The sequence below is a fragment of the Saccostrea cucullata genome, unplaced genomic scaffold (assembly GCF_032062105.1).
Source record: "Saccostrea cucullata isolate Sc308-1 unplaced genomic scaffold, CSIRO_AGI_Scuc_v1 ctg10193, whole genome shotgun sequence".
Lineage (NCBI taxonomy): Eukaryota > Metazoa > Mollusca > Bivalvia > Ostreida > Ostreidae > Saccostrea > Saccostrea cuccullata.
Window position 1 is genome coordinate 1 of NW_026927665.1, and position 13,266 is coordinate 13,266.

Genomic DNA, 13,266 nt, shown 5'->3' on the forward strand with positions numbered 1-13,266 from the left:
ACCCTCATCATCTACATATATAACAATACACAAACATCGCCTACATATATAACAAAACACCCTCATCACCTACATATATAACAATACACCCTCATCACCTACATATATAACAATACACAAACATCACCTCCATATATAACAAAACACCCTCATCACCTACATATATAACAATACAACCTCATCATCTACATATATAACAATACACCCTCATCATCTACATATATAACAATACACCCTCATAATCTACATATATAACAATCACCTACATATATAACAATACACCCTCATCACCTACATATATAACAATACACCCTCATCATCTACATATATAACAATACACCCTCATCACCTACACATATAACAATACACCCACATCACCTCCATATATAACGATACCCCCTCATCACCTACATATATAACAATACACAAACATCACCTCCATATATAATAAAACTGCCTCATCACCTACATATAAAACAATACACCCTCATCATCTACATAAAATACTACATATATAACAATACACCCTCATCATCTACATATATAACAATACACCCTCATCATCTACATGAATAACAATACACCCTCATCACCTACACATATAACAATACACCCACATTACCTCCATATATAACAATACACCCTCATCACCTACATATATAACAATACACAAACATCACCTCCATATATAACAATACACTGTTGGATCATTCTGAAAGACACCCAAAATTGGGGACCAAATACTGGTCTTATTCTATCTTGTCCTTTCAGAGTCCCACTGCTTATTTTACAATAATTTTGAGCTTGTTCATGAAACTGATTGTATATTGATTGCAAAATATTCATGTTCAATCTAGATTCTACAGTAATTTAATTTCTCAATTTAATTTTTGACAAGAAAGCTTTGTTCTGTTATTTCAATATCATTCCGACACAAGTACTTATGACGTGAAAACCTGTTTTCACCCCTGCCACAAAATGAGTGTTGGTTTTAAGATTAAGAATATACAGGGGTCACAATGAGGTCGAGAAAATTCGGGAAAATGTCCTATTTCTGCACCCTCTAGTGGCTTCCATGTAAGCTTTGAATCAAAATTAGTGATTGTCTTAAAATTAGCATCATTTTAACTTCTTAATTAACTACAAACTATCACAATTTTACCACTGTTCTGATTTTTATATCAAATAAGGGGTCAGATTCGGCTGTTACTCTATCTTGTCCTTTGCTATAACTTAGAGGTTGAGAAAACAAACAGTGATCAATTTTATATATGCATTACACAAAAAGAACCATGAATTTAGAATAAGAGTTTTTAGAAAATGGTATTTAAAAATTGTATATCAAATAAATATGAAACAAGATAAGATAATATGACACATATTTAAAGTCGGTTATCCCAACAAAAACATTTGCTCTAAAGAGCTACTTTACAACAACATAATAATGTTACATAAAATACAACAATCTTAAATAAAAAACAAGAAACAATTTTTAAAATACATCACACCACTTGAATATCACTATAACAACGTGATGCTTTACAGTGACATAGTATTCATCAAATTATATAAAACCAACACATGAATAATATAACATGAACATTATATTGCAAATTTAGAGAACAACTCTCTCTCTCTCAAAATATTTTTTTTTATTTTTGCATATTCAAGTATTTGTAGATTTCCAATAATGGGTATATGTTTTATTTTAATATATATTTTAATTTGTGTAAAAGTACAAAATTTCCAAATTACCATGAATGTACATGGACCTTTTCGTCTACTGGAGGGTATCCATTTGCTTTTAATTCACTTGTATCATTCAAGTCTGATATAATGTATTTTAGATCTTCATGAAAAACAATTACTACAATGGAGAGAAGAAGATGAGGTTTACAGTGAAACTCACACTTTCCAGGAAATGCTGAACAAAGTCAGGAAACAACCTTATATGACATTTGTTGGAGTCCCAGGGTCCGGAAAATCAGCAACGATTCATCACATAGCCCTGATACTCCAGAAGGAAGATTACGAGGTTGTACCAGTTAAAGACATCAATGAGATTTACCGTTATTGTGACTCCCATAATCCTCAGGTATTTGTCATAGATGATGTGGTAGGTGTGTTGGGTCTTCAAAAGCAAAAGTTAGAGACTTTAGTTGACTATGAAAAAATTATTTCAGATCCCTCCAAACGTACAAAGGTACTGATGTCATGCAGGGAAGCAGTTTTTAATGAATGTTACAAATCATTTTTCATAAATGAGGAAAACGTAATCAAAATGTGTAGTCCAGAAAATTCATTGAATGATGATGACAAAAAAGCCATTCTTCAGACACACGGCTTGGATAAAGATTTGTTGTCTCCTACATTACTGAGGGAAACATCGACTATGTTTCCTCTATTATGTAAACTTTACTCAAAAGAGGAGAAATTTAGAAACAATGTTGAAAGGTTTTTTACCTGTCCAGCTAGATACATTTTAGAAGAATTAGATAAAATGCAAAAACAAAATAGATTACAGTATGCTACGTTGGTCTTATGCCTCTTAAATGACAACAAATTATCAAAAGAAATTTTAAAAGACAAAGAAAATAAGGTTTTCTATGAAATGAAATCAAAAGCATTAGAGAGTTGTGAAGTCGAAAGTAACATGGATCCATTTAAATTTGTTAAAGCATTGTCAGTAATGGAGGGGACATACACAAAACTCTGTGGCTCTGAATATACATTTATTCATGACTCAATGTTTGAAATCATTGCTTATCATTTTGGTTCTAAATTTCCAGATCTCATTTTACAATTCATGAGTAGTAGTTACATTGCTAACTATGTAAAGCTTCAAAAACATGAAATGCTTAAATTAGAGAATGAACACAAGCAAGCAAGTGAAAAAGTTTCAATCGAGAGTAAGAGTAAAAATGAAAAAAACATGGCTTGTGAAAGCTCACAAAAAGGGGAGAAAGAGGCATTAAGTGCTGAAAACAATGATAGAATGGAGTCATTTGATCTCTGTATAAGGATAGGGGAGGGTCAGTACTCTATGTTAGCAGAGCGTTTATACAGGGATATAGAAAATATGGAGCTGTTTGATGTTTTTATGAATAATATTTTAAAACACCCCAGTGTTTGTCAGGCTTTTATTGAGGTGTTAGAGACAAAGTCCTACACAGAGTTGAAGTCTTTATTTCTGTCAGTGCAGAAAGATGCGTCTAAGGTAGTGAGAAAAGGAAAGCGTGTGAGGGAGGAGAGTGAGAAGGGGGATAGAGAAAAAAAATTCAGTTCTAGGGTTATCAGTTGGGTGATTTTCTTCGGACACAAAATGATTTTGCATTATATTTTAGAACAAACTGAGTATCACAAAGAAACGCAGTCTGAATTTTTTTTAAATTCTTTTGAACTTGCTTTACTTAATCCGACAAAACAAGGGGAAAATTGTACTGTAGCAAATAATCCGGAAAATTTATGGTCATTCAGAGACCTGGACATTGATGGATCCATACATGAACAAAAACGCTTACTTCAGCTGAGTTGTTACAATGGAGATATAGAAACTGTTAGAATATTTATTAAAAATATGAAAAGAAATACAATTTATATGACCTTTCCAGATTTAGATTTTGAATCTGTGTTGGGTGACGAAGCACTTACAGTTGCATGTGAGCGTGGACATCTGAGTGTAGTGAAGGAGTTAGTAGAGGTAGGGGCTGATGTCAACCCACAGGGTGACTATAATAAACCACTGACAGTAGCTTGTGAGGGTGGACATACGAATTTAGTGAAGGAGCTTATAGAAGCTGGAGCTGATATCAATCCTAAAGGTAACTATGATACACCACTGATAGCAGCATGTGAGGGTGGATATATGAGTGTAGTGAAGGAGCTTATAGAAGCCGGAGCTGATATCAATCAACAAGGTGCGTTTGATACACCACTGACAGCAGCATGTCAGGGTAGATACATGAGTGTAGTGAAGGAGCTTATAGAAGCTGGAGCTGATATCAATCAACAAGGTGCGTTTGATACACCACTGACAGCAGCATGTAAGGGTAGATACATGAGTGTAGTGAGGAAGCTTATAGAAGCTGGAGCTGATATCAATCAACAAGGTGCGTTTGATACACCACTGACAGCAGCATGTAAGGGTGGATATATGAGTGAAGTGAAGGAGCTGCTCGGGGCAGGGGCTGATGTTAATCAACAAGGAAAGTATGATACACCACTGACGGCTGCATTTAAGGGTGGACATCTAAATTTAGTGAAGGAACTCCTGGAGGAAGGTGCTGACGTCAATCCACACGGTAAAATAGATACACCTTTATTTGTAGCAATTAGAGGTGGAAATCTGATTATAGCTAAGGAGCTGCTTAGGGCAGGGGCCGATGTTAATCCACAAGATAAGTTTAATACACCACTGATAGCAGCTTGTGTAGGTGGGCATGAGCGTTTTGTGAAAGAGTTGCTAGTTGCAGGGGCTGATGTTAATCTACAAAGTAAAGATGAAACACCCCTGATAGCGGCTTGTTATGGTGGACATATGAGTATAGTGATGAAGCTGTTAAAGGCAGGAGCTGATGTCAATCTACAAGTTAAATCTTGTACATCACTAGTAGCGGCATGTTGGGGTGGACATGAAGACGTTGTTGAAGAGCTGGTAAAAGCAGGAGCTGATGTCAATTTACATGGTAATTATTATAAATCAATGAGAGTGGGTGTAGAGAAGGTGTTCGTAGAGCCATTTCATAAATTTTATACACCACTAACATTAGTATGTGGTGGTGGATATATGAGTGGAGTTAAAACTCTGCTTAAGGCAGGCGCTGATGTTTATCTACAAGATGAATATTTAACACCACTAATAGCAGCAATTGAGGGTGGATGTATATGTATAATAAAGGAGCTACTAAGTGCAGGGGCTGACGTAAATCTAAAGGGTAAGCATAAAACACCACTGAAAGCAGCATACGATAGTGGACATATGAATATTGTGATTGAGTTGTTGAACGCAGGGGTTGATGTAAATAGACACGATGGATTTGATACACCACTGACAGTAGCATGTCAGTATGAAAATGTGGGTGTAGTGAAGGGGTTAATACAGAAAGGAGCTGATGTTAATCTACAAGGGAAGTATTATACACCACTGATGGCTGCATGTAGGGGTGGACATATGAGTATTGTGATGGAGCTGTTAAAGGCAGGGGCTGGTGTTAATCTACAAGGGAAGGATGATTGTGATACAGCGCTGACACAAGCATGTTATAGTGGACATACAAGTATTGTGACAGAGCTACTGAAAGCAGGGGCTGATGTTAATATACAAGGAAAGTATTATACACCACTGATGGCTGCATGTAGGGGTGGACATATGAGTATTGTGGTGGAGCTGTTAAAGGCAGGGGCTGGTGTTAATCTACAAGGGAAGGATGATTGTGGTACAGCGCTGACACAAGCATGTAATAGTGGACATACAAGTATTGTGATAGAGCTACTGAAAGCAGGGGCAAATGTTAATATACAAGGAAAGTATTATACACCACTGACGGCTGCATGTGATAAGGGACATACAAGTATTGTGATAGAGCTCCTGAAGACAGAGGCTGAGGTCAATCTACATAGAAAGGATGATTATAATACACCAATGACACTAGCATGTAAAAAGGGACATACAAGTATTGTGATAGAACTGATGAAGGCAGGGGCTGATGTTAATCTACAAGGAGAGTGTCATACACCATTGACGGCCGCATGTAAAAAGGGACATTTAAGTGTTGTAATAGAGCTGCTGAAGGCAGGGGCCGAGGTCAATCTACATGGTGATTATGATACACCACTGACGGCCGCATGTAAGAATGGTTATATAAATATCGCTAAAAAGCTGCTAGACGCAGGAAGTGATGTTAATATGCAGGATGAGGAAGGAAATACTCCTCTCTATAAAGCTTTTGTAAACATAAATAAAACTGCCATCCCTGTTTTACTTAAAATATTTGATATCTATGGTGCCGACTCAATTATCTGTAATAAAGAAGGTATTTCAACATTCTATATTGCATTAATTAGGAATGAGATTGGTTCTGTAAAACAATTATTAAGAACAGAGAATGAAAGTCAGTTAAATAATTTGAAGTTACATTTGTTTGAGTGTTTGGTAAACATAAGACACAGTGACGTGATGACTGATAGTAAGGATGACGTGGTGGTGACACGGAGACGAGTGTGGCGTATGAAGATATGGGGAGATTTATATGAGGCAATCATAGAAAGTGATTGTAAGGATTTAAAGCATCTGTTAAGTGTGGGTCTGGATGTCAATCAGTGGATTGAGCACTATCATCATGATGATTGTTATTATAATTATGAGACTGATGTAAGACCTCTGCTGTTTACACTGATTGATGAGGATTTATATTATAAAAGAAGATTAGTAAATAAGGTGAGGTTTCTCCTGGAGGCGGGGGTGGATATCAATGTCAGGGTGAGGTACAGCGAGTATGATTCTGTGTTAGACAAAGAGGGGGTGTCTGTTCTAGAGAGGATACGACGACTGCTGAGTGAGTGCAGTAAGTATGAGTTGAAAAGAGGTGTTTTGTTTAATTACATGAGAGTGATCAAGGAGGTGAAGAAACACGTGAGACGATACTCTGTGTAGGGAAAAAAAAATAAAGAAATCAATATACCTCCAGTATAAAGCCGGTCTTAATTACTATGAGCGTACATATTACCATTACCCTATTGTAAAACATTGAAGCGTATTTTTTTTATTAGGGTTCAAGTATTTTATTAAAGGTACTTGGACACAGATTTGAAGTTAATATTTTTCCTATGATATTACGACATATATATTGTAATAGCATTTCCTTTAAAAGTTTATTAAAAATCTTAATTCATTTAAAAGTTATTAAAATTTTAATTTTTTTGTCTGGTTTGATTGACACATCCTTGCACTTTCACAAATTTTAACTTTATTCTTAATCCTTAGGAAAATTGGCAGTCTTGTTGTGTATTAATGAAAAATATTAATACTATAATCCAGAAAATTCAGTGTAGACATGTTCGAAAGCAAAACAGACACAGAATACCGGGTATATTGTCAGTCTGTGCAGTTGTGGTGAGCAGAGTTTGGCGATTGAACGCACCCGGTGAACCAAAACACCAAAACAATAACAGCTTTTGCCGTGTTCACAAAAACTTTGTACATAACACGAGTGTACTCGATTTGCTAAACTTTGTACAAAACAGAATGACGATACTTGTGAAGGAGTTTTGATTTCTAACATTTCTACTCTGAATAAAATTATTTTTCTGGATTTAAGTTTTAATATTTCTCATTAATACACAACAAGAATGCCACTTTTCCTATAGATTAAGAATAAGTTAAAATTTGTGAAAGGACGTGTCAATCAAACAAGCCAAAAAATCAAAAGTTTTAATAACTTTTAAATGAAACAAGATTTTTAATTAATTTTTGTGTGAAATGCTATTAAAATATATAATTCGTGATATTATACAGAAAAATTAACTTTGAATCTGTGTCCAAGTACCTTTAATTATATTATATGAAGTAAAGAATGAACAAAAGTATTATTTTCAATTGATGAGCGTACATTTTATAATTACCCTATTGTAAATCGCTGAAGGGTTATTTTTAGAAAGTTTTAATGTTTTATTTAATATTATGTCGTATATAGAATGAACATTACCGTGTCTCAATGAATAAAACTGGGAATTATTTACTACAGGGTAATTGGGCTAAAATAATGTCTTATGTGGATTCATGTTATTTGATATAGCTGGTAAACTTCAAAGCATATTTCTCATCCAAGCTATTAACACTTATTTTAATAATTTCGATATACATGTATTTGAGTAGCTAGATTTGTGAATGGGAGCTTTGTGTTAGCTGTTCACTGTATTTCAATGTACATAAATGTTTACATGTAGTTTATGTGTTTTTTATGTTGTTCAATGTATATGCATTGTTTAACAAATTTAGAAATTTTAATCAATATTGAACCATTTGTGCAATTCTACTTGTCACTGGGTGATTATTTTGGTGTCAATTGTCTTCCCATTATTAATATTTCCGATCGATATTTTCATATACCAAAAATGTCTTCATATTTGTGTCATCTTTCCCATTTTTTATTATCTAACTAATTGTTAGGTTTTTTAATTATTCGTATTTGAAAGTTACAATATTTTAATGTTACACTTTATTTATGTAAACTTGTGTATTATTAAAACCCTAAATTCGTTTCATGTGTTTTTGTTATTGTGTGATCTGCATTTAAACCAGGGTTGCTCGAAAATTTTCACGGACATTGTCAATCTTTCTTTGTGGTTTTTAATTTATAAATCAAGATAATACCAGTACATGTACCCTATAAATGGAGCAAACTTGCCAAAATAGTAAAATAAAAAAGTGTGAAGAGAGTTCCTTTAAAAAGTTATCCTTAGCGTTTTTATTCTGTATTTCTGTATGGTCCATATCTATTCATCAAAAAGTTTTTCTTTCGTTAAACATTTATTTTGCAAACAAGAAGCATTCTTTTATACCACACAACGAAGCGCCCTTCTCTTTTCATGATAGCACTTACTCCAATGATTTGATAAGATTTTTACCGATACCTGGTGTATCAACAACTTTAGAAGGGGGGGGGGGGGTTAACTCTGGACCCTCACCTGGACCCTACAGCCATGCATTATTTTATTATGAAATAAAGTCTGCGTTTTCGTAAATTTTGCAGAATAACCTCCGAGGTCGAGAAATGTTGTTTGGAAGATAAAAGCCGAGGCTTTTATATTTCAAACAACATTTCGAGACCAAGGAGGTTATTCTGCGTCATTCACGACAACAAGGACTTTATTTCTATTCTACCATGTATACTACAATCGCTCAATTACGGATAACCGTTTCCTCTGTAGAGAAAAGAATTAGGTCACCATGTCTCGATTACGCTGTTTCATTCAACACCAGAGGTAAAATTTGTTTGCTTACCTGTATATAGAGTGCAGATGATTTGTGCTTTCGTTACATTAAAAACAGCCTTTTTAAATTACAAATTTGTTCGTCATATGTGACGCGCCAAGCAAAAACCTCCCTTATATCTATTATGACGTAACGTCAAAAGACGCGTCTAAAGTCAACAACGTAAAAGCGACGTAAAACGCCTCATCGAGAAAAACTCTCCTCAGCAGAACAAAGGGATGTTGTTTTATTTATATGCTAAGAAAGATTCTTGGGTGTGGTTTGATGTAGTTTATTCTTTAAGAAGTTATTCTCTGTCAAGTGCCTGTGTGACCTATCCTTTTCACAATTATTAGTGTATATTTTTAAAGATGTCCAGTGATGGTTAAAAAATTCCCGTAAGGCCGTTTTTAAATTGAAATTTGTTTGCTCTCTCTCTATTCAGTTAAAAAAACATTGCCTCGGTAGGTGGGTCGATTTTTTTTTTGTCGAAAATGTTCAATGTTGAATAAGATTGAAGGTATTTCTGAAATTTAAAAAAATATTACTGATTGGATAAGAAAATTCCGGAAAGACTAATTCGGAGGTTTTGAAAAGATTTTAGTCGGTTCATCTTAAAAGGTCAAACAAACAAGTTATTAAAGATAGTTTTTTTTTTAATTTAAGCTGCTAATTTCCAGCTGTTTCATCGTGATGCACATGCAAGAAAAATTAAACAGGAGCATAAGACTAGGAAATAGCGATGCAGTGAAAATTGACCTGAATTACCTCTCTTTATAGCTACCCAATTTATATGGTATAAACTGAGTTGGGCAGTTAACGCTGCGGTTTATATATAATTTTTTATAATCCGTTTGCTGAGGTTACAGTGTATACACAATACATCGAATGTGAAACTGGCAAACATGATACATCGCTAAAATGTTATATGTAATACAAATTGTTACAAATTAATACATATTGTTTGAACACTTTTAAAATATTCCAACCTATCATTATTTTGTGCATGATTTTTCTACAAAAGAAGAGAAAATAGGGTGCAGAGGTGACTTTAAAGTTTTTGGATCCTGAGAACAACATAATGTCGAACATTTATAAAATCGCTGAATGGGGCTGCCGCATGTTGTAATGCAGTCTCCGGTGCTTATTCAGCACTTTGAGCTGAGAACAGAATGAAAGTTTACAGTAAATATTTCCATTTCCAATTGTTTTCTCTATGATAAACACTACAAAAGTGAATCTTGTTAATTTCATGATAATACCCTGTGGTATGTATATTTCTCTATTATTCAAAGGTCAGGTGTCAACCTGCATGTATATCACTGGCGTATAAATATACTCAAGAAAAAATAGATGTTTTGTTTAATTGTTTACTAAGTAATTTGATTGATATATCTTTTTAACAAACAAAATAAATAATGAATTATCTTCGGCTCGAAAGCAAGTCACTAGCGCAACGCTGTCCACTATCACCGAGGCCTCGCGAGTCCGAGAACTCCACTTCCGTAACAGCCACGTGGAGAAATTGACATTACCACATGGATCTGCACGTACTCCATCATCTGATACAGACATCGTCCCTTAGTCATTACCATCCGACTTCTTAAGCAACTCAACTTCTTCTGTTATTATAACATCCATACAAATCGGTTTCCTGACCATGCTGACCAGCTCCCGTTTCATCAACTGCAACATTGCATTCAATATGGCGGCGGAGAAGTGACATAGTGCCTATATATGTTCGTGCTTCCGACAACCTAAATCTAGGTCACATATATAATTAAAGTCAACAAGATTACTTTGATCATCATTTAAAATTCTTTTGTTGTTTATTTTATAAATGTTGATATTTGACTACGGTAAATATAAATAGTCAATAAATTGGTTTCGTGTTTTTGGGACTATTTTTTATAGTAAAATTTGACGTCATGGGGCCTTGTGCATTTCAAATCTACTCAATTAGACGGTATTTCGATTTATTTTAAGATGGTTATTTCAAGTAAAAATGGAAATATAAGGAATCACTGTCTAGTTTTGAGGGTATGCCAGGGACATCAACAATAGTGGGAAACATGGGATAATTTTAGCATAACGGGCTTCGCCCGTTATGCAAATTATCCCATGTTTCCCACTATTGTTGATGCCCTGGCATACCCTCAAAACTAGACAGTGATTCCTTAAACATTTTAGAGTTATAAATTTTCATTTTAATGACTTTATTTTAACCTTCAATATTAAGGATTTATTTAACCTGTAATAATTCTTTCCCCGACAATGATTTTACTACCAACATTTTATGATTTCACATCTACCTTGGAAAATAATAATCTTGTTTCCTTCTGTTGAATTGCAATATAAAATGAATATGTTCATGCATTTCAAATTATTAAAGTTTGCTACCAATTACACGTAATTTAATATATACATGTAACAAACTAAAACAATTTCGATAATTTTTTCCTGCGAAGTCGCATTGTACATGCCTAAATGTACATACAGTAAAACTCGGTTATAATGAAGTCACTGGGACCTATGAAATTACTTCGCTATATCCGTAATTCGTAATATCCGTATAAGAAATAAATTAAATTCATTTAGGTGGGGATCCAACGACTTCGCCATATCCGTAATTTCGCAATATCCGTACTAAACGAGTTTTGCTGTACATGTACATCTATGGGGAGTTTTGTGCAAAATTAGCAAAACTAAAACGCTACAAATGTGTACAAAATATAAAAAAAACCCAATTACCAAAACGCTCTATGTTTTTAAATAAAGGATTTATCGAACATAAAAAATACATGTTGGTCGACTCGAATATTGCGTGCTTGTTCAAATAACCCATTTATAGAGCTTTCTTGTTTTAATTATTTAAAAAAAAAGTTTGATTGTATAAATTACATCAACTAATTATTTTTTTTATAAAAATAACAAAAGTTACAACTTAAGATTATACATGTGTGCCTTGTTCTTGTTTAATTAGTTCAGGTAATTAATTAAGCGTGAATGTCCATAGTCGAGACACAGCCCCCCCCCCCCCCCCCAGTTTACGATAATGGTAGAATATTAAGAATGTTTTACCTGTTCTCTTACTTTTGATTGCAACTAATATTTGATATGATTAAAATAAATCATAATGTGTGAATGTACTTTCTAAGGAAGGTAACGGTAAAGTTTAGGTTAGAAGTTGTTGAGTGTGTTACTTGTGGGATTCATGTATATTGTGGTTTGTTATTCGGTTAGTACGCAATGATCGGTCAAAATTAATTCATGATCAACTTCATACATGCATATAAATTGCAGATTTTTTCTCAAACCATATTTTAAAATATATAAACGTATATTATTGGATGGGGGTGGGTGTTACATTCTGATTCACTGAAAAGTATGTTAACGCATTTAGTTACGAAATAATTCTAAACATATTTCTTTTCAATAATTTAAATATAAAATACGAAACGGAGGGCAGGGAAAAAATAATCAGATGTTTAAAGATTAACAAGCAATAGCGGTTTAAACTCTAATTTAACACTTTCAGATTTGATGCACCTAATCTTAATTGTTTGGATTTGAACACGCATTTATTGAGATATACAAAAGGATTGGAAATAAATTTGACAACTTACAAGTTCCTTTTGTAAATTAAAGACCGATTTCATAAAGATATCCAAAGATTGATTGACTGATTGATTGTATATTGTTTAACGTCCCTCTCGAGAATTTTTCACTCATACGGAGACGTCACCGTTAAATTTAGACCTATACTCGGCACTCAGGGCCATTGAGCAGTAAGGGTTCTTTATCGTGCCAGCGCCTACCGTGACACTGGACCTACGTTTTTAAGGTCATATCCGAAAGACGCATGACTTTCACTTCTGATGCCGGGCGCTTGGCGAAGGAACATTCGCTACCTATTTTTACGTCTTAGGTTTGACGCGGCGCCAGGATCGAGAATCGATCCCGGGCCTCCCGATCACGAAGCGAACGCTCTACCACTAGGCTACCGTGAACGGTTTGACACCCAAAGAAGAAAAGGATCAAACTCTACTACAAGAGACAAATACAGTTTATTCCTGGATGCAGAATATCTTATTATCAATTAGCCAAAAAGTCTTCAGAGATGAGGGCGTAATTCAGCATACAAAAATGTACTTTTTTCCCGTATTTAAACATTCGGAGCTAAAACATGTAAATACATATAGTAAACGTGGTAAAAGAACTGTGGTATCCTTTAGGTAAAAAAAAAACCTGTCGCACTATTTAAAAATTCAAGTACTTAAAACGTAAACTATGAC

General features: G+C 34.3%; 1 protein-coding gene across 1 annotated transcript; it reads left to right on the forward strand.

The window, feature by feature from the left end:
* Positions 1-1,847: 1,847 nt before the first annotated feature.
* Positions 1,848-6,652, forward strand: LOC134275141 (uncharacterized; the record flags this gene model as incomplete). Its single annotated transcript, XM_062757380.1, has 1 exon — positions 1,848-6,652. A coding segment is annotated over one exon (4,805 nt), but the record flags the coding sequence as incomplete, so codon positions are not given.
* Between the last annotated feature and the right edge of the window lie 6,614 nt (positions 6,653-13,266).